This window comes from Salmo salar, chromosome ssa10 (genome assembly GCF_905237065.1).
Source record: "Salmo salar chromosome ssa10, Ssal_v3.1, whole genome shotgun sequence".
NCBI lineage: Eukaryota > Metazoa > Chordata > Actinopteri > Salmoniformes > Salmonidae > Salmo > Salmo salar.
In genome coordinates, this window is record NC_059451.1 from 78,247,875 (window position 1) to 78,270,097 (window position 22,223).

The 22,223-nt window shown below is 40.7% G+C and overlaps 1 protein-coding gene across 1 annotated transcript; it reads right to left on the reverse strand.

Moving 5' to 3' along the window:
- Window positions 1-14,372: 14,372 nt before the first annotated feature.
- Window positions 14,373-20,482, reverse strand: ppp1r3ab (protein phosphatase 1, regulatory subunit 3Ab). Its single transcript, XM_014124567.2, has 4 exons — window positions 19,526-20,482; window positions 19,162-19,214; window positions 18,972-19,060; window positions 14,373-18,027 (listed from the first exon to the last, which is right to left on the reverse strand). Exons 1-4 carry the CDS (start codon window positions 20,428-20,430, stop codon window positions 14,962-14,964), a joined length of 4,113 nt encoding a protein of 1,370 aa, XP_013980042.1. The 5' UTR covers window positions 20,431-20,482; the 3' UTR covers window positions 14,373-14,961.
- Window positions 20,483-22,223: the final 1,741 nt, after the last annotated feature.

Sequence of the window (22,223 nt, forward strand, 5' to 3'; positions counted from 1 at the left end):
CGGACTACACCTATTGGTGTATTGCTGCCACCTACTGTACAGGGTATTGAAACAAAATATTCCATTGCTGGAAGGGTGGCACCATACCTGACATCACACAAAATACAACATTTTTATTTTAAAAAACATCCCACTCTTTCAGTCACAGTTCAAATCACATCCCTAAGCAGGCGCAAGTGCCTGTGAGGATGGCACATTCATCGACAGGATTCCTTGAAATGCCTCTCCTGTAAAATCCCTGAGTGCCAAAAAAACATTCACAGTGATGCCTATTTTCACCAATTTCCTCTGTTTGCGCTGTGTAATTCATAACCAAATGCAGTAAATGCTTCAAAGTCCACCTTCTTAAAATGCAACACATCAGGATCCCTCTGTTGATAAGGAATATTATCTTGTGTCTCTACTCCTACTAACATTATTTCTTCAACTTCACTCCTTTCTTCCACTCTTCTCACTGCCTCCGGATAGGAGACATGCTGGACAGCCCTGATTCTTACCACCTCCGTCTATTTCGCCCTAAGTGGACACTTCAGAAATTCAGGAGCATGTTCACCACCAAAATTGCAGCATTTAGGCTCAGCTGGCATACAATACCCCTCCCGTCAACATACACTTGACACATTACCAAATTATTTGCATTTATCACACTGCATGGGTTTGGGCATGAAGGCTCTCACAGGGGTATCTCATAAAACCGAAATTCACGCAAGAAGGGTAAGACTCAATCAAAAAACAATAGAATGGGTGGAGTGTGCTTCCCCACTCACCAACCCCTTGATCAAATTCTTAACATGTATCCTTTGCTTTTATCTCTGGGGCCACCCCAACTAAAACACTTGATAGGCGCCTTGCTTCGAAGAGCCACATTCCAATCCAAAAACTTTTTGAGGTGCAGAGTACACTCCTGTTCCATAGATACACACAAAAAAAAACGTATTGTTACTCTCATCGATGCCATCTCATCCAATGCATCCACATTTTTTTTTATAGAGACTACAAACGGACCTCCCAGGTTACAACATCGATCCAAAACCCTTATTCCGACCAAAAAATAATAAAAACTAGGCTTGGATTGACAAGACTCCACTACCACTTAACTTCTCGTATTTTCTTTTGCATTCACCACTGTAATCAAATTATTCTCACGCTCATCTCCACTTGACACGCCATCTGAATCAAACATACCATACATTTCCAAAAATGTCTTACTTGCTAACTGGTTGTAGTTATCATGTGCTACCTTCAACGAATTAGCAAGGCGGAAATTTCAGCGTTCCGACTAACATATGAACGCGGCATAAGGGCTAGCACTTGTTTTACGTTCTGTTACAGAGATTATTTTGAGGAGATGGAAAACTCCATTGGTATCGTATTAACGCCCATTGTGCAAGTTTCCCATGCGTCGTCAATGGCCTGCACGGCGTATTCTGAGTGATTCTGAAATATGCAAATGATTGCTACAACACGCTAGCTCGCGCTTGGCCTTGCCCACATCCGTGCATGTTCTATCCACTGTGCTTAATTTGCTCCCACCGCAAATAACACAGATGAACTATCTTGTGTTAGTTATAAATATACTTGAATCAACGCTAATGAGGCTGGTCAGAGATATTAAAGAAAGGAGGAGATAGGAATCCCAATGTGCATTGAATGACCATCAGTGTTGACCAATCGCGTTCACGTTGTCATGCTGCGTCACACGGTTGCTAAGCTAATAGTCAAGCAATACCTTCTCTAGGTCAGAGGTATTATGCCGTGTTCCAAACTGGGAACTCTGATATCTCAGACGCGGGAAAAAACTAGATCCGACGAGAAAAATCGTTTTGAACGGTCATACTGGCCTCTTTCTTTAGCTCCGACTTTTAGAGCTGAAGATCACCGACGTCAGGATTTTTCAGAGCTCCCAGTTGTCTTGAAAGCACCATAAATTGAGAAACCTGCCTATTTTCCTCAAAAGTACGTAATGTCACGATTCCAAAGCTACATGATATCACAGAGAAGTAGTTAATTATCTCACATCTATGCAAATATTTGTAATGTTCTACTTCTTGTTGACAAAATGCATGCTAATGTTGGGTTTTTGAGCTAGCGCCCAATTTACATTTTAGCAGACGCTCTAGTAAAGAGCGACTCACTGTATAGAGTCCGTACAATTTCCCCTTGGGAATTGAACTCACTGCCCTTGCGTTGCAAGCGACATGCTCTGCCAACTAAGCTACACGGGACAGACGACTCAAATTCACTCCTTGTAGAGCTCTCCTTGTCCCAGTTAGGGATCGCCTCATATGTGAAGTGCGCGTGTGCATAAACTCAATTCGACCTTGCACTCCTAAACACATATTTTTTTAAGCTTCAAAAGTGGGTGGGAAATACTCAGTAGGGTCTCTACCAACCAAATATGATTAGTTTTTGATTGGAAATGTGTCGCACAGCCTGCTGATGGCTTTTCACTCCGCCCCGTCCATAGATCCCACGGCCTGCAGCTGGATTTTCACTCCGCTCCAAAGCCCCCAATGTAATGGACGCTGCAATGGATTTTGGCCTGCCTACGGTCTGGGGACCGACACACAATCAATAGTTTTTCCAGTACAGTGCTATATTTGTATAGTGTCCAGGCACCCCATTTTAAGCTGTTTGACCACAGTTAAAGTCCAGCAACAGTTGCTATGACCTAGCTTTTTATTCAAGCACCTTTTTTAATTCTAAGGACTCTAGTGAGTAGACTGGACCCTGGTTTATGGACACACAGGCAATTGTTTTCCCTGTACAGTGCAAATTGTTTGTGCAATACAACACAAATACAGGAATACTTTGCTTAAACATTACAATTCAAAATGTCTTTCTTGAACAATAGCACCAAGTAATTTAACAAGAATAATCCAATGAAAATATATTTCTATTTTTTTATTTTTATTTTACCTTTATTTAACTAGGCAAGTCAGTTAAGAACAAATTCTTATTTTCAATGATGGCCTAGGAACAGCCTAATGATTTGTTATGTCTTTAAAATTGTAAAAAATCATTTACTTAAGCTCCAACCATTTCTCAATTTGCTCCACCTTATAATATTATCCATCTTATATAAAGTAATAATACTCTTTAGTTTAGATTTTCCCCCAATGTAGGTATACTTACAAAAAAAATATTCTGCATGTTTTAGCATGGACAATGCCATTGAGGGCTTCCACCATTTTAATGTAGTCAACTGGGTGGGGACTCCTACGAGTTGGTAGCAATAAGCCAATGATGAAGAATAAACACAAGGTTTTTTTGTTTGTTGATGCCATATGGCCTCTGGTTCTATAGGAAATCACTATCACCATCTGCTGGTCAGTGACTGAACTTGTACCCATTCAAAACATGAAGACTGATCTAATAATGGTATACTTTCTATAAAAATGTATTTACCTGCATACCTCTACAATTGTATGCCAGCACCTCCAACCAAAGACAATTTCTGGCATTGTATGGCACTTTGGCGTATGGTAAACCTAGGCACGATTCTGAAAAGGATCACTTCACTGTGTACTTAGTGCTCAATCCTATCACATGTAACTGAGTTACACTCACATACCTCAAGTTAAGATATAGCCCTTAATGACCACAGGTAGGTACAAGGACTAGATAGGGGAATATGCTTCCCCCTATTTTATTCTTTCAGATCAGTGGTCACTAAAAATCCTTATCACTATATTGACCATGTACACACATTTTCTATGGAGGCTTTAAAAGTTTATTTGGCAAAGTTAAACTGTCACCACTTTGTGACATGTTCTCTTTGCAGACAGGGTAACACTTCAATGCAGGAAGCTATGAGACTCAACCATGAACCTGCAGTCCAACAACTCAAGAAATATGAGGCGCAGTAAAGGCACCTTTTCTCAATTACTGTCTTTTGCAGTGTTGCAGACATGTGTGCAGGCATTTGTTCACACACTGAACACCCCCAGAACTTGAGTTTCCCAACGTTTTAATGTGAAACGTGTTGTAACGTGTATGGTATTCTATTATATTGCATATTTCCCCTTCAACTGTCCACTCTGTAGATTATCGTAATCCTCATACTGTATTTTGTGTTTGTCCCAATACAAGTAAAAAGCATGAGCTGACGCACACCCAAGATTTTTTGAGAGGTGCTGCCTGCTGACTGATGGAGAGAAAACTGTATAAAAATAAAGTAAGTCACACACTATATATACTCCCAACAATTTAATGGATAAACATAACACAAACGCATCGTTATCACCACCCTTTGTTGCAGTGTTTATATGAATCTTACAGTACATCTTTATATCTTTAACAGGATGCAATTCGCTAGATGCTAGGGTGGCAGGTAGCCTAGTGGTTAAGAGTGTTGGGTCAGTAACTGAAAGGTCACTGTTTTGAATACCTGAGCCGATTAGCTGAAAAATCTGTCGATGTGCCCTTGAGCTAGGCACTAAACCTGAATTTCTCTTCTAAGTTGCTCTGGATAAGAGTGTCTACTAAATAAATAAATACAATTCTTGTCATCAACAGTAGCCTGAGTTAATTACAGATATAGTTCTGCAGCTCAACTATTATACTCCTGAGCAAACATTCCATAACTGCAGGTGGCAGTAAATCTTCAACCTTGGCTTCATATCTGTTCAAATAAGACACTCCAGGTGGCAGTATACACCCTTTCAGTTTGTTTGCCAACTCATAGAAGTAGTAGAAGAAGAAAAGGGACTACTTCAAAATGGAGATGGCCTAACCGTTACAGACGCCATTAAGGCACAGATATAATGTTGCAAACTCCATATAACTCTATGGACTCTGACTCTGCTCCTCGTCTCCTCCCCTTGAGTTTGTTAATTCATTAACATGTGATTGAAGTGAAAGTGAAAATTACCAACACCACCAACCTCACACTTGTGTTTTCTCCAAGGAATGGAAAAAGGGATGGAGGGAAAAGGGATGGAGGGATGGATGCATTTCATAGAATAAAAAAGGACTCTTTGGAGCATATTGGAAGATAAGTCCTGTCATCATAGCCCTTATATACTGTGAGAAGAACCTTAGTAATGTGTTTTGATGAGCCTTTCTTGTGTTTGATTGGTTATACTGATCAGTGCTTATTATATGAAAACATGTAAAACATGTTTTACTGCACTCATGTTAATAGTATACAGTTGTCGTGTCTTTGGCTATGCCGGATTAAGTGATATGACATGCTAACTTATAAAATGATTTCTCTGTAATTAATATTACCTGATTAAGCTAATCATGTAAATGTAATTAACTAGAAAGTCGGGGAACCACGGAAGAACGTTTATAGAGCCGTTATCTTCCGAATAAACTCTTAAAATACTTTGTAATATTTTACATCGATAGCAGTCAATATTAACCCTTATCTTATTTTCAGTCTCATAATGAAAGTTGTAAATTCTTGGCTATCTTCACGAACCCTGGCTAACAAGTTGAATCAGCAATACAAAATTGGGTTTAATTATTTATTTACTAAATACCTAACTAATCACACAGAATTACAAATACACAGAATGCAATGATGTCATACAGAATTCACCCCTGGTGAACGGAACCTGTATGAAAGCTGGTTACACAAAGGAAAGGGGGTTGGGCTTGAATGAAAGAGCGGGAAGATTTAGGAACACAGAAACAGCAGCTATGCTATCGTAAATACATTATCTTATGCATTCTAAATTACCGCCCATTTGGAAAAGAAAAATGCAATAAATATTTACTCTGAGCTGCGCTTCGGTAGATTGGTCGTAGATGCTGGCCGGGTTGGCCAACAGACCTTCCTGTCCTCGCAAGAATGTCTCTGGTGGTAAATTGGATACGTGGTGGTATCTTCGTCTGTCTGTTAGACTGGATCCGTCTAACCCAAATCTCTCATTTGGAAGCTAAAATTACATTTAATCTCCTAAAAAACAATTTCAATATCAAACATTTAAATTGCATAACAATTCCATGTGACTCTGATAACTAGAGGGTGGATACTTTCCCAGGTACAGTTTATGTCGTCCTGTCATCAGTCATAATGTCTCAGATGACAACTGAAATGAAATCCATACTCATTACGTTCCCAAGCATATTTCCAACTGGTTTTATTACCAAAATATGGTTCCTTTTCCCCATTTGTTTGATGTTCCCAGACTCTCTATATTTAACACAGGCTATTCAAGTCCTTCAGTAGGGTCAGAGAGGGGAAGGGAGAAAGGTATTTATGGGGGGGGGGGTCATAAACCTTACCCACAGGCCAACGTCATGACACAGTATATCAGTATACATCAATGATGTCGCTCTTGCTGCTGGTGATTCTCTGATCCACCTCTACGCAGACGACACCATTCTGTATACTTCTGGCCCTTCTTTGGACACTGTGTTAACTACCCTCCAGACAAGCTTCAATGCCTTACAACTCTCCTTCCGTGGCCTCCAACTGCTCTTAAATACAAGTAAAACTAAATCTATGCTCTTCAACCGATCGCTGCCTGCACCTGCCCACCCGTCCAGCATCACTACTCTGGATGGTTCTGACTTAGAATATGTGGACAACTACAAATACCTAGGTGTCTGGTTAGACTGTAAACTCTCCTTCCAGACTCACATCAAACATCTCCAATCCAAAGTTAAATCTAGAATTGGCTTTCTATTTCGCAACAAAGCATCTTTCACTCATGCTGCCAAACATACCCTCGTAAAACTGACCATCCTACCGATCCTCGACTTCGGCGATGTCATTTACAAAATAGCCTCCAATACCCTACTCAATAAATTGGATGCAGTCTATCACAGTGCCATCCGTTTTGTCACCAAATCCCCATATACTACCCACCACTGCGAACTGTATGTTCTCGTTGGCTGGCCCTCGCTTCATACTCGTCGCCAATCCCACTGGCTCCAGGTCATCTACAAGACCCTGCTAGGTAAAGTTCCCCCTTATCTCAGCTCGCTGGTCACCATAGCAGCACCCACCTGTAGCACGCGCTCCAGCAGGTATATCTCTCTGGTCACCCCCAAAGCCAATTCCTCCTTTGGCCCCTCCCCTTCCAGTTCTCTGCTGCCAATGACTGGAACGAACTCCAAAAATCTCTAAAACTGGAAACACATCTCCCTCACTATCTTTAAGCACCAGCTGTCGGAGCAGCTCACAGATTACTGCACCTGTACATAGCCCATCTATAATTTAGCACAAACAACTACCCCTTCCCCTACTGTATTTATTTATTTTGCTCCTTTGCACCCCATTATTTCTATTTCTACTTTGCACTTTCTTCCACTGCAAATCTACCATTCCAGTGTTTTACTTGCTATATTGTATTTACTTTGCCACCATGGCCTTTTTTGCCTTTACCTCCCTTATCTCACCTCATTTGCTCACTTTGTATATAGACTTATTTTTCTACTATATTATTGACTGTATGTTTGTTTTACTCCATGTGTAACTCTGTGTTGTTGTATGTGTCAAACTGCTTGCTTTATCTTGGCCAGGTCGCAATTGTAAATGAGAACTTGTTCTCAACTTGCCTACCTGGTTAAATAAAGGTGAAATAAAAAATAAAAAATAAAATAGGCATTCCCTATTTTACACTTGAGGTAGAGCTCATGGGTAATGTCTTTCCTGGGCTTCTGGTTGTGAAAGAAGACTGTAAACTGGTTTCCATCCATTCTTTTTATGCAAGTAAAGTACTGCATGTCGGATAAAAAATTTCACAACAGACCTAATGGAAACAGCAAATTTGTTGATAAACTTTCCAAATTTCGACAAAACACATTTTTTCTAGACAAGGTTTATTTTTTTGTGTTGGTAAAAGTAATTGTGTTAGAAATGGCAGTGGAAACGTTAATGCGTAAATATTGCTATAATAACCATCATATTGAAGTAGACTTGGGAGTCACGCAATGATATGTTGTGCTGAAATGTGTTTTTATTCATGTAGGCTACACTAGGTTTCCATCCAATTGGCGACAAGTTTCAGGCAAATATAAAAAAATCTGCATAAAAACAATATGCACATTTTTCCACCAGATATGTGTTTCATAAAATTGACTTGTTGTGGATAAAAGGCTGTGCGTGATGACGTAATCAATCAATCAAATGTATTTATAAAGCCCTTTTTACATCAGCAGATCTAACAAAGTCCTTAAACCCAGCCTAAAACCCCACAGAGCAAGAAATGCACATATAGAAGCACAGTGGCTAGGGGAAATCCCATAGAAATGCAGGAACCTAGGAAGAAACCTAGAGAGGAGCCAGGCTCTGAGGGGTGGCCAGTCCTCTTCTGGCTGTGTAGGTGGAGATTATAAGAGTACATGGCCATTAAGGCTAGATCATTGTTCAAGCTGTTCCAACGTTCATAGATGACCAGCATGGTCAAATAATAAATCAGTGGTTGTGGAGGGTGCAACAGGTCAGCACCTCAGGACTAAATGTCAGTTGGCTTTTCATAGCCGAGGATTCAGAGGTCGAGACAGTGGTAGAGATGGAGAGAGAGGGTCGAAACAGCAGGTCCGGGGTAAGGTAGCAGGTCCGGTGAACTGGTCAGGGTTCCAGGGTTCCGTACTGCACATAAAACATTTTTTTGGCTTAAATTCCCATGTACTGAATAAAAAAATACCATCACATTTTCAACTCTACTGATGGTTTTGTCACAAAAAATGTTGTGCTATATAGCGAATGTGCCCAACGATACAAAAAGATCCCACCTTGTCTAGTGTATTTTGTTTTGTCGTCTACAGTAAAGTCCGTAAAAGCACTACTGAATACTATTGTATAATACAGTCATGTCTGCAAAAACACTACAGTGAATACTCCAGTATACTACAGTCATGTCCACAAAACACTACAGTGAATTCTATAGTATACTACAGTCATGTCTGCAAAAACACTACATTGAATGCTACAGTAAAGTCAGCAAAACACTACAATTTATACTATACAATACTACAGTCATGTCCACAACAACACTACAGTGAATACTATAGTATACTATAGCCATGTCCACAAAAACTCTACAGTGAATACTACAGTATACTACAGCAATGTCCACAAAAACAGTAGTGAATGTTATTGTTTACTACAGTCATGTCCGCAAAAACCCTAAAGTGAATACTACAGTAAAGTCCACAAAAACACTACAGTGAATACTATAGTATACTACAGTATTGTCCACAAAAACACTAGTGAATGTTATTGTTTACTACAGTCATGTCCGCAAAACCCCTACATTGAATACTATTGTATAATACAGTCATGTCCGCAAAAACCGTAAAGTGAATACTACAGTAAAGTCCACAAAAACACTACAGTGAATACTATAGTATACTACAGTCATGTCCACAAAACACTACAGTGAATAATATACATTTACTACATTCACGTACGCAAAAACACTACAGTAAATACTACAGTATACTACAGTCATGCCCACAAAAATACTAAAGTGAATACTACAGTAAAGTCCATAAAAACACTACTATATTTGTATAGTATATAAATATAGTAATACTACAGTATTTAGACCATATACTATAGTATTTCTTTATGTGGGTTAGCTTTTAATCTTTTTTAGTGTTGTTTTTGGCAAATTTCTAAATGCATTGTATCCACATCTGTGGTTGTATTGTGTTTGTAAATAGTCAAATATATCAATCAATCAATCAAGGGATACTACAGTGTGGAATATAGTATTTTACAGTATACTTCAAAATTCTATAGTTAGCACTGCACAATCGAGGTGGAACCTCAGAGGAAATCCCCTGCATGAGCTCCCCATGGTATAGAAGGCATGTCCGCAAAAACACTACAGTGAATATTACAGTATACTACAGTGATGTCCGCAAAAACACTACAGTGAATACTATAGTATACTCTAGACATGTCTGCAAAAACCCTACAGTGAATACTACAGTAAAGTCCTCAAAAACAATGCAGTGAAAACCACAGTATACTAGTCATGTCTGCAAAAACACTACAGTGAATACTATAGTATACTACAGTCATGTCCACAGAAACAATACAGTGAATACTGCAAAAACACTACAGTAAATACCACAGTATACTTCAGTCATGCCCGCAAAAAATACTACAGTAAAATCCATAAAAGCAATACTATATTTATATAGTATATAAATATAGTAATACTACAGTATTTAGACCATAGTATACTATAGTATTTTTTCATGTGGGTTAGCTTTTAAAAGTTTTTTGTGTTATTCTTGACACATTTCTAAATGCATTGCATCCACACTTGTGGTTGTACTATGTTTTTAAATAGTCAAATAAAATCAATCAATCAATCAATCAATCAATCAATCAATCAATCAATCAATCAATCAATCAAGGGATACTGAAGTGTGGAATATAGTATTCTACAGTATTTATATTTATATAGTAAGCACTACACAATCAAGTTGGAACCTCAGAGGAAATCCCCTGCATGAGCTCCCGAAGGACAGCACGTTCAAATCAAATTTAGTTGAGCTAGGTAGGTTTGTGCTTTGTGCGTGATTGTCTATGTCAGGACTGATGTCGTTTTGAGGAACGTATATTTTCCCTCTGCCTGTGTTTTTTTTTTGCCGCAGAGGTTTTGTGGGCTGCGTCCCTGCTTAGTGGTTCAGCGGGGTGTTTTTGGAGCATTTGTTTGTATGCGCCGTGCCCTACCGTGTTCAGACATTGTGGATGCCCATTAAAGTGTGTTCACGGATTTTCTGTCTCCTGCGCTTGACTCTGCCTCTCCTGCTTCCTTGAGCCAACCTTGACAACAACATTCTATAGTAAGCCTGGCTTACATGATCGAGGGGGATACTACAGTGTGTAGTATAGTATTCTACAGTATACTACAAAATATTATAGTAAGCACTACACAATCGAGGCATACTACAGTGTGTGGTATAGTATTCTACAGTATACTACAAAATTCAAAGAAAGTACTACACATGATCAGAGGATAGTACAGTGTGTAGTATATTATTCTACAGTATACTACAAAAGTCTATAGTAAGCACTACACGATTGAGGGATACTACATTGTGGAGTATAGGATTCTACAGTATACTACAGTTTACTACATAATTCTATACTAAGTACTATAGTATTCTATAGTAAATTGTTGTATTTTTTTACATGGGTACCCCTGACATAGGCTGAAGAAATCTATACTTATAAGACATTTTATCAAAGGGTGATATAGGCAATAGCCATGCTGCTTATTCTAAAATACTGTCGCTATTTTCATTAGTCTTGTAATATTGCATTACGTGGGATTGATTTAGACTTTGGTGTAGATATAATCTGCATGTGCACAAATTGATACAATTAAACCCGTTGGCCTCTGTTATAAGTAAACTTTAAATTCTCCTTCAAATCCCTGGGTGAATATTAACTTGTGTGCTGTCCTAAAAATAACTAACACATGATGGTGACTGCTTATACCTCCCGAATCGGGTCAGACTGAATCTGTGTCCAAAACGGCACCCTATTCCCTATATAGTGCACTACTTTTGACCAGGACCCATAGGGCTCTAGTCAAAAGTAGTGCACTATATAGTGAATAGGGTGCCAGATCCTGACACACCCTTCTGATGTATGCAAACAGCTGCTTGATAGAGTAGAGTGTCATGTGGGATACAGGCCTGTCCCATTCCACCATGGTGACCACATTTTGACATCATAGGCAGCAGCATGTGAGGACCTTTACACACACTGAGCATCATGTGTTTGCGTCATAACTTAATATTTATGGTTAAAGTGTTTCTGTGAGCCATTGTGTAAACAACAATTAGCCGTGGGGTCGTTTTTGAATTATGGTGACATTTGCGCCCCTCAGCTTTGCAACCATGAAAAACACTTAAAATGACAAATAGTTATTCATCATACATGTTTTTGTTTATATTGAACTGTTAATTAATGTAAAACATAATGCAAGTCCTCTATACTGTAAAACGTGATTAAAGTAAAGCAAATCTGCTTGTCCCAGTAGTGATGAGTAGAGTTTAACATGTTCTTGGTATTTAGAGAGATCGTATCTAGATATTATTTTGAATGCTAGAAAGTATACAAAAGTATTCAATATATTATATAGATCAATAAAAATAAATTAATTTCCCCCCAAAGTCCATGCCCAAATGACCCAGTGAATAACCCATGGTGTCATAAAATAATAGCGTTTTGTATTTTGAGCATTGATTGTTATAGACTGCTAATGTGTACTGGCACACAAAGTAACAAGTCACATGTTTTTTGGCCCTACACTTGTTAGCAAGTATTAAGAAAGTGAAACAGACAGACACTTACAGAAAGATCCTAATAATCACAGAACGTTCCATCAGTCATCATCATACAATAGGGAAAGAGAAAAGGATCTTCAGCACATTTGTTTTGAAAATGTATTTTCACGATGATGAGTCTCAGTGAAACAGCTGGATGAATGTGATATCATCACCTTGCTCTGGCTGATAGCGCATGACGCTCATAATCATGACGCACGGCTCTAATGTCACTCCAATGTCACACTTCACCCTCAGACGTACACAGCCACTTCAGCCACATGACTCTCATGGAACTCATGTTGCATAATATCCCGAAAAGGCTCAAATGTAGCTGATGGACACAAATACTATTAACCTGTAGAAGAGAATATAAGATATTAAGGAAAATATTATTTGCCATGTTAGCTAAACATGCCCTTATTTCTCTTTACACAAATAGAAGAGGCTCTCTGTGTGTCTGCCCTTTTAAGAATGTAATTGTGTCTCTTTGTGGCTAAAAATGCCCACATGTTCTTTTGCACAGCTAAAGGGTGCGATAATCCTCACACAGGACGCTCCCGAAAGCCCCTGACAAGCGGTTGCAGCTGTACTACCTCGACCACAGCCAACAGCTAAAGTTCAAAGACGTCCCAAGGCGCTAGCTATCAAGTTACTCGAATTGACTACAAGCTTATGGTATAGACCACCTATTTAATGATATTGGTGATTGATGGGAGAGTCTTTGATGTCTGGTGAAGTTAGCTACATAAATTCTAAGGTGAATAACTGCACTTGGTTTGACAGAAACGTTACATTTTGTACAGTGTGTGAAGAGAGACCTGCTTGTCCAGATTGGCTGTTGCACTGTGACGCTATGGGGAATATACAGTACGTGCACTAGGCTGCGTCTTATGTTCTGTCATCCCACTCTATTTGGCAAAAGAAAATCTGCGTCTTGGAAAACAGCCTTCCATACTTTCTTAAAGCACGAGTCAGATAGAGACAAAGAGATTGAATTCAGTTACATTCAGTTAGGTCTATATTGTATATTAAGAAAACCATTTCAACACACCAGAAAGACTAACATACACAGCATTGTCTTGACATGAGAACAGATTCAAACTGTCTCAAGCTGATATGAGTAAGAAGTGGACTATGGTCTTCACACTTTCTGTTTTCCCAATCAACCATACATCAGCATTGACCCATGATTGTGTCGTAATCTTACTATTAGGTATACACCCCTTTCATAACTTCTGCCATGTTCATTTACCAAGAGAACAAAGCAGAAGACAAATATCTGTTGTTTGCTCTGACATGGACAATAAAGTTGTATTGTATGAGCCCTATACAGTATCTAATGAATCTAACAGTAATGCATCAGAGTACAGGAAACAGATGTGTCATCACAAAGCCCTAACAAGCCTGGTTGGGAGCGAATTACCACTGGGATATTGAAATGGAATATGTCTGCTAAAATTACAACCACACTCACTAGTGCTTGACAACCTCCAGTGGTGCCATGTAGAGTTCACCTCCCAAAGGTCAGTGGTGTGATGGATGGAGTCCCACAGTAAGAATACGGCATGAGATGTCTTCATCACAGAAATGGACGGGCCTTAGGGCAGTTTGCGCAAATGCCCGGTGGGCCGGTCCATCTTTAAAAAAAATGGCCCTGTTAAGAAATGTTATTATGATTTTGGTGCAGAATGATTATCATTTGACTAATGGGCTGCTGTCCCATTTCACGTACACCAACCCAAAATAGTTTAGTGGACTGGCCCATTTGACCCCAGTGTGTCAGAAATGCCTGGGACGATTTATGGTCCCAGTCCGCCCCTGCTTCATCACAAAAGTTCTGCATGCACTATACTTCACATTGTGGGAAATGTCTACATGTTTTTTAAATGTGTCCCAAGGGTACTGTAAATACGCATGTGGTCAATTCTATTATTTGTTGAAAGATTGCAGGAAATTACCGTTTTTTTCTTCTACTACTGTTATCAGAAAAGAGATTCATAGACATAGTAGTTTTTGTTAAGCATATTTATTTATTAAATAATAAAGTAATAACATACTGTAAATTGATATTAGGAATCTGGAGGCATCTGGTACAAAATAAATCTAATTCAGACTGTTTTAAAATCAGTTTAATTTACACCAAATACAATAATACAATAAAAGTTGTTATTATCAATAATCCATCTAAGCAATGGTCCACAGCCTTGTAACTGGTGTGTTATTTGAACGCAAGGCTTTGAACTAATGTGTTCAAATAACATACATGCTGTCAAGATGCATCAATAGTATGGCCAATGTCTAGAAAAGGCACATAACATTCGATTAGAAAAATAATATTATTGTGTGCTCCATTGAACTGAAAAAGGGTCTGCCTTGAACTAGGTGACGCTCATAAGAGTATAGCTAATTAAAGGATAACATCCTCGCCTGTTAATATCATTTTAATAAGAATGTTCTAAAAATATATATATATATATATATATATATATATATATACAGTATTTCTTGATGGAATTTGGATAGAACAATGCATATACTGACTTTAACGTACATTTACATGAAACTCTTTGCAGTATGCTACACACCAATCATTTTGTACATTTGACATCTACATTTGCGAGTTCATGTATTCTCAGATGAGGCATAATGAAAAATTATTGTGGAGCACTTTATAAACACTGAAATATATTTTCACAGGTCTCATCATATTCTATTATTTCCTTTCATCGGCTGTTTCTCTCCCTGACAAACCAGCCAGATCACAGATAACAAATAAAGACTGAAACAGGCCAGAAAGTCATAATGGTAAGCAGCAAAAAAAAACACCACGAACAGGACGGTGTATAACAGTGCTTTTGAGAGATTATGCCAAGAAAATGTTTCTCTCCACCACATGACATTGCTCCTGGTGCTATCCTGCCCTCCCTCCACAACGGGCACTGTACTTGTAGATTGATGCTCCGCAGACACTGTGTCTGGCTGATCTTCCTGGTTGCTTGCCTCATCCACAGACTCACTGATGGATGGCATGGACAGCCTGCTGCCTCTTCTACTTATCGAGGGCCGTTTCCCAAGACTCAAGTCCTTGTTTCGTTGCTTCTGTGCAGCCCTCAGACTGTGCATGTACAGCTCCATCTCATCATCTGACAGGGACTCTGTGGACGCGTTGTCTGCCTCAGCCCCCCCTTCACCCTCTTTCTCACTGGCAGGTTCATCTGTTTGAATGTAGGATTCCCCGTCTCCTTTGATGGAATCCATTTCCTCTCCTCCAAGAGGATTGGTGTCCGGCGTTACGTCATTGTAGCAAAGATTTGACACTTCATCCATCTTTAATGTATTTTCTTCTGGGCCTGATTTTTCTGCAACATTTACATTTGTGCTCTCACCCCCCTTACCCTTACAAGTATTGCCCATTGGCTTGATTAACTTATCCACCAATTCATTTTGATAATCTAGTAATTCTACATCTACTTTGTCTTTCTCGGCTTCCTCCTCCTTCTCTTCCTCTACAATCTCCTCTTCCTCCCACTCTATCCATTTCACATCCCCCTCCTCTAATTCCTCCAGGTCTTCTTCAACAACCATCTCGTCTTTCATTTCTTTCTCTATTTCCTCCTCTCCTTTCACCAGCTCTTCCTCTTCCTCCACCCTTACTTGTATTTTTTCCCATAACATAATTTCTTCTTTGTCCTTATCCATCTCTTCTACCGCCAACTCCTCCTTGGTCACCTCCTTCCCCACTTCCTCCTCTGTTTCCTCCACCTCCCCTACCTCCTCCAATTCCTTTTCCCCAGCCATCATCTTCACTTCTACCTCTCGTACAACTACTTTCTCTTCTTCCCATTCGCCCTCCTCCACATATTCCCCCATCATCTCCTCTTCTTCCTCTTCCACAGTCCCCTCCCAGTCTTTTTCTATTATATTCCTCTTTAGCAATGGTTGGCCATCACTTGCACCTTTCTCGTTCTCGGTAGGAACTAAATCCTCCTCATTTTTCATAATTACCAGGTCATCTTCCTTATGAATATCGTCTTCTTTGGACATTGGGACCTTGTCAGTGTCTTCATCATAATCATCCCTCACATAGTTTGTCATCTTGCCTTCTTCCTCACTATAATCCTTACTGTCAATAGAATGCCTGTTTTCTTCATTACAAAAGGTGTTTGACACTTCAAATGATAGTTCACCCTTCACTTGATCTGTTTGTTTTCTCATCAACTTCTCCAATGATGTCCATTCCTTAATGACAATGGGATCCTCTTTTAACATTGTCCCACTGGTTTCTTCCTCCAGTGTGTCTGTACAGGTCACAGCTAAGTTTTGGTGCTCAGTGGGGATCTTTTCCTCCACCTTTGTTGTTGAAGTGAAAACTTTTAGGTCAGCATACACAGGCTCTAGCATGGCTATATCTGTGCCTACTAATTCTGTGAATGTGCCTGTTGACCATTCATCAGTGTTGGCTGAGGAAGGGTTCTCCATTTCCTCTGACTCATCAGGTCTCTCATATCCACCACTGGCCCCCTGCATAGTCATTTCAGCAGAGACATGTTTTGACCCCATTTCAGTTTGTGACTGTAAGAGACTGCCTTGTGTTGTGTCTATCAAGGTTTGTGTTTGGGAAAGTGTTGTGTCTGGAGGAGTTTGTGAAAGTATTGTGTCTGGAGGAGTTTGTGAAAGTGTTGTGTCTTGAGGAGTTTGTGAAAGTGTTGTGTTTGGTAATGGGGTTTGTGTCTGGAAAAACTTGCTGTCCTGGTGGATCTGGGACTGGGGAGGCAGAATGTTCTCTTCAGGCCCCTGGAGGCCTGAGTCCTCATTGGGGATTTGTGCCCTGAGAGCAGCAGCAGTGTGCAGGGCAGTGTGAGCCCTGGGAAAACCTACTGTCTCTTCTGACAGAGGTTCAAGTTCAGGCTTTTTTTCTGCACTTAATCCAGAGAGGAAATGTCCTTGGCTTGATTCAAGATATTGCTGTTGATCTACAGGCTTTTCTTCAGGTGTCCTCTGGGTATCAGCTGAAACACAGGAGTGAGTTTCTACGTAACTCTGGACTGTACAGGCTGTTGAATCCCTTCCATGCAATGTCCCCCTTGTTCGATTACCAATATCGGTTGAGCTCTGGCTCTCATTCGCCACTCTACCAAATACTTGACAGTATAGTGGGGCCACAACATTTCCAAACGTAAAGCTATTGGTCTGGCTGCCTGGGACTGAGTCTGCTGTGCTGTTCTCCAACCTTACAGTGTTATCTGAATGTGTTCCTTCTGTGTTGATGGCAGATCCACCCTTCTCCGGTTCCATCTGCATCAGAGCACTTCCCTCCAATTTGGAAACAGACGTATCACCATTTTGGCTCAGTGCAGCGGGTTGATCAGTTAAATCTGACTTGTTGCTGGGGATCGGTGAGACATGTTCCTCTCCCAGCTCGGATGGGGCTGAGCTGACCATTGAGTCTATGTTCTCAGGTTTCACTGACTCCTCACAAGACGTGCTGTCCCTGAGACCAGGAGACAATTTGTTGCACGTAGCCAGAGAATCTGAAGTCGCCTGCAGCCCAAACTTTTTCCTGTGCTGTGGTGGCAGTGGTTGTACCTCAGGCCCATTTGAAGGGGTTTCCTGTGGGAATGTGCTTTCCCGTGGGATCTGTGATGGTTCCACTGTTCCCTTCTCTTTCTCTTGGGTCTCATCCTCTCTCTGGATGAAGTAGTCCTGCACCTTCACCAATCGTGCTGCCTTTCGTCGGTTTCTCTGGCTAGAGTTCTGGCTGCTCTCGATCTGTCAAACAGCAAGAAGGATAGATTCAATTTAGCCTTCTCACACAATGCCTCCTCAATGGTTAGGCTAGTTTGGGGATGATGACATTTAGATTGGCACGTTCAGATTAAATATTGCTCATGACCAAGCCAAAATATATTTTTAGACATTTCATTTTGGCACCCCAAACCAAACCTCACATGAGCACTGGCCTCTGGCCAGTAACATTTGAATGTTTGAGTTTGTAATGCAACCATTGCAATGTGTTGCTTAGTCACTCATGTGACCATGTAAGACCTCTCTAAGCTCCTGTCATGGAACATATATAAATACTTGGCATTTGACTCAAGTGTCATAAAGATGCAACTAGTACAGTATGTTAAAGTAATGACTACCAGGGCTTGGACATCAGTGATCACATGACATATTGAGAAAGAGCAACAGGGTTCACTGTCTCCCGTTTCTGAGGTCACCCCAAAATAAGCAAGTTTAGTGTAGAGAATCATTGTACCATCTAAACCGCTTGAAATATATTTTCCATAACCAAAAACATTGTATTTTCAGCTGGTATACAAAACCGAAAGTAAAAGACGCAAAAACGAAACTTAGAAATAGAGCACATAGAACAGGTCTACCGCTTCTTATACTTGCTTTCAATGAGAATGTCAGATCTATAAGACACAGTTCTATGTGAATTTAGTGGGTCGCTCAAAACGTTACATATTGCAGCTTTAAGCCTAACCATGGCATTTTACCATGCCATTTACTGTAGATTACATTAAAACTTAATTAAACCTTGCATGAATCATCATTGAAGGCCACAATAACAAGTAAGGCTAATTTGAAAATCGTACATAAATGTTATGTCAAGCTATGTATCACAAAAGCGTATGTTGTAAGAAAACCCTGGATACATGACTCATCTGTAAAAGTTCTGAAATCCAAATGCTGCAGGTGTTACTCACCAGTAATTTCTGATGATCATCTTGGAGTGCTCCTGACTGAGACTCAGAGATGTTCACACTAGTCATCTCTCCTCCATGTTTGTTTACATCTAGAGAGGAAAAATCATAATTTACATTAGTTAATGATTTAATGTAATTGATTTTAGTCCTTTAACGTTTTAATGATTTAGTACAATGAATGATTGATTACCTGACGATTCATCACTGGTTGATGACCAGTTTTCGTCACAGGGAAATTCATGACTGTAAATAAATGAAATGAAAGCTCAGGAAAAAAGACCCAACAACAATTGTCCAACATTTACTGTAAAATCATAATTTCATAATAAACTGCAAGTTGGCTTATTTTTAGGAAGCAAATATATCTAGATATATGTAAAACGGTGTATTTTGAGGCGAGGCATTATCAATGTGAAAGCCTCATAGCTTTCACACGACTGGACCACTGGACTGGACCACACATTTTCAAAAACGTACTGCTGTAGCATTCAATCATTCCATCAATCTACACACACTCAAGACAAGCCTGTTTTGATTAATCTGATCATCCTCACATGTTGGCTTTCAGGATGCTTTTCCTACGCCCGTTTTTGTATTTTTGTGCTTTTTCTTTCAGCTCTTTGACTTTCTGGTGACAAAACATCACATAGTTCCGGTCACTATTGTTGGCCCAGAAAGTCCCAACAGGGGTCTCATACCGGAGACAGAAGTCCACTCTGGCCCCCTTTTCCCCAAAGGGGGGCACCAGGGTGAGCTTGAAGGAGAAGCAGTCAGTGTCTCCATTGCTGGACCCTGGTATGTACTCTGCCAGCAGGTCAAAGTGCGTGGCCCAGGCATCCAGAGAGGTGCGGATGTACACCATCTTATCAAATGAGACATTGAGAACACGGACCACGCCCCGCAGTATCGTAGTCCCGTGGAGTAACTCAATGCTCTCCAATTCTAGCTTCTGCTCCTGAACTCTCAGGACCATGGCTTCTTCGGACGGTGGAGGAGTGTATAAGGAGGACAAGTAATATTCCTCTACCTCTTTCTCTCCCTCAAGGGCGTCAAAATTCAGCGGAATGGTTATGTCCCACGAGTCAAACTCTTTCACGTTCACCAGGTTTTGGCCGAGGGCGTCCGCAAATGACACCCTCCTGGAGCTTGACGGCGTCAGCTCGAGCTCACAGTCCTTTAAGTCATTGGAGCTCCTTCTCCGTGGAAGAGGGGAGGACCTGGGCCTGATGCCGCCGATCACCTCCGCGTCAATCGCCTCGTCCCCGTCCCAGGTGATGAGCCCTGGGACACCCAAGAGGCTGCTGACCCCAGTGGGTCTTGGTTCAGCCGCAGCAGACTCCATTGGGCTGTCTAGTGACAGAGTGAAGGGGAATCGCAGAGCCAAGTTCTCTGCTTCTCTCTGACAACTGACATTCAACATGTTGTGACTAAACAGATGGAGTCGAGTTACAGATGACATTGTAGCGAGGGCCAACACTATAAATAGGTCAGAAGGGACTTCAACTATGCAGTGTGGGCTCAGGAGAACACTGAGAATATAATCTCAATGCCTGTTCTTTGAGACACTGCTTCACAACAATGATATAAATAGTCAAACATTTGAGATATAGGCTGATCTTAACTAACTTTGCTATTTGATTCAAACTAATCTCGGCACCCAGAACCAGACCTCGGGTGTGCACTGTTAAGTCTGTCACCAAAACAAACATTTTCTCGGATAGTTTGTTGTCGCCTATGTGTAATGTTATGTTAGTCAACTTCTCCTAATAAGGGTCAAAGGGTTAATCATGTCATAAATACTGGATAAAACATGTTTTGTTATAAAGGTGAATCTCCTTGTATAGACACTTCAGGTTAACTGCCAACATGCCCCAAAGTGTTTAAAATATTAGAAGCCTTTTTTTGTCTCAGAATGACAAACTCGGCACTACGTGGAACATTACATAATTTGCTTCATCAAAAATGATAAGTGTTAACCCCATTGTGCAACTCAAAATGGCAAACAATGACCATGTGGTCCAGTCTGTCATCTCAGTGAGATTTAGCTAGCTGCATCTTATAAGAACTCATAATCTACAGTTTCCTATTTGATGAATGATGAATGTTTCATGAGAGTTGACCTTTTATCTGTGAAGGAATGTGGCACGCAGGGACTGAATCTGGTTAAGAAAAGAGGAGCTACAAAAGAGTCAAACAGACCATTCAAACCATCACAGGAAAGACAGGTAGCCTACAACAGAAATGTCTTTCCACTAATACCAAAGACAGCATGTAGGAATGCTCTCAATAGACACTCTCAGCATTTGTGCTGTAAAGCTGACCAATGAAAGTCATGACAAACACAGATATGGACATTGAGAAAAACAAGTTAGAAGTGGAGCCAGTAGAAGGGATGGTCAGAGCGGTATAGTCAGGTGGAGAGGCTGGAGGACTAATTTCCAAGGAGACCTAGATAGAAGAGCTGGGGTCAGCGTCAGGCAGGGATGCAGAAATTGCTTCAGTAAAGAGTGAGTTACTCAAGACAGGCCTCAGCACTGTTCGCGATGACATCCCACAGAAACATCCAGCCTGCCGGGTGACATTCAGTCCGAGCTGCCCTCAGACAGCAACAACACCTGGGACGGTGAGGACACAAAACATGGAAATCCAGAGCCCTCTGCAAAGCCCTCGCTCTCCTACATCGCCCTGATCGCCTAAGCCATCCTCTCCTCCTCCTCTTGGAAGTTCAACTTGGCCTCCATGTATAGCATGGAGGACCAGTTCCCCTACTTCAGGGCCCGGGTGTCGGAGGTCAGGGCCATGGCTGGAGAAACAACGTGAGGCACAACCTGTCCCTGAATGAGTTATTTGTGAAGGTTAATAAAAGGACCACAATGGAAATAAGTAATTATTGTGTTATCCTTGATAGTTTAAAAAAACTAGGTATTGGCAGTTTATATTTGTCAAAACAATTCAATAAATCAAGGTGGGCCACTGTGAGGATGGGAAGGGCCACTACTGAGATATCCGCATAGGCCACCTGAGAAACTTCCTGCTGGGGGATTTCAGGCAGCACAGGAAAACCTGAAGGAGCAGGCGCCAAAAGGAACTGGAGGCCGGGTGCAGTACAGCTGGCTCTCAGGGCTGGATGAAGCCACAGTGCCATCCACAGGAACCTAGAGGTTATTATGACACTACTGGATCTGTGGACTGGACTTCACTTCACTATCACTTCTGGGACGTTACCCAATCGAGAGGTTCCAGGACTATTTA

Coding starts and splice junctions, on each gene's coding strand:
- ppp1r3ab (XM_014124567.2), bottom strand. CDS start 20,430: ATGTCATCTGTAACTCGACTCCATCTGTTTAGTCACAACATGTTGAAT. Junction 19,061..19,161: donor AACCAGTGATGAATCGTCAG/GTAATCAATCAT, acceptor TTTCCTCTCTAG/ATGTAAACAAACATGGAGGA. Junction 18,028..18,971: donor ATGATCATCAGAAATTACTG/GTGAGTAACACC, acceptor GCTGTTTGACAG/ATCGAGAGCAGCCAGAACTC.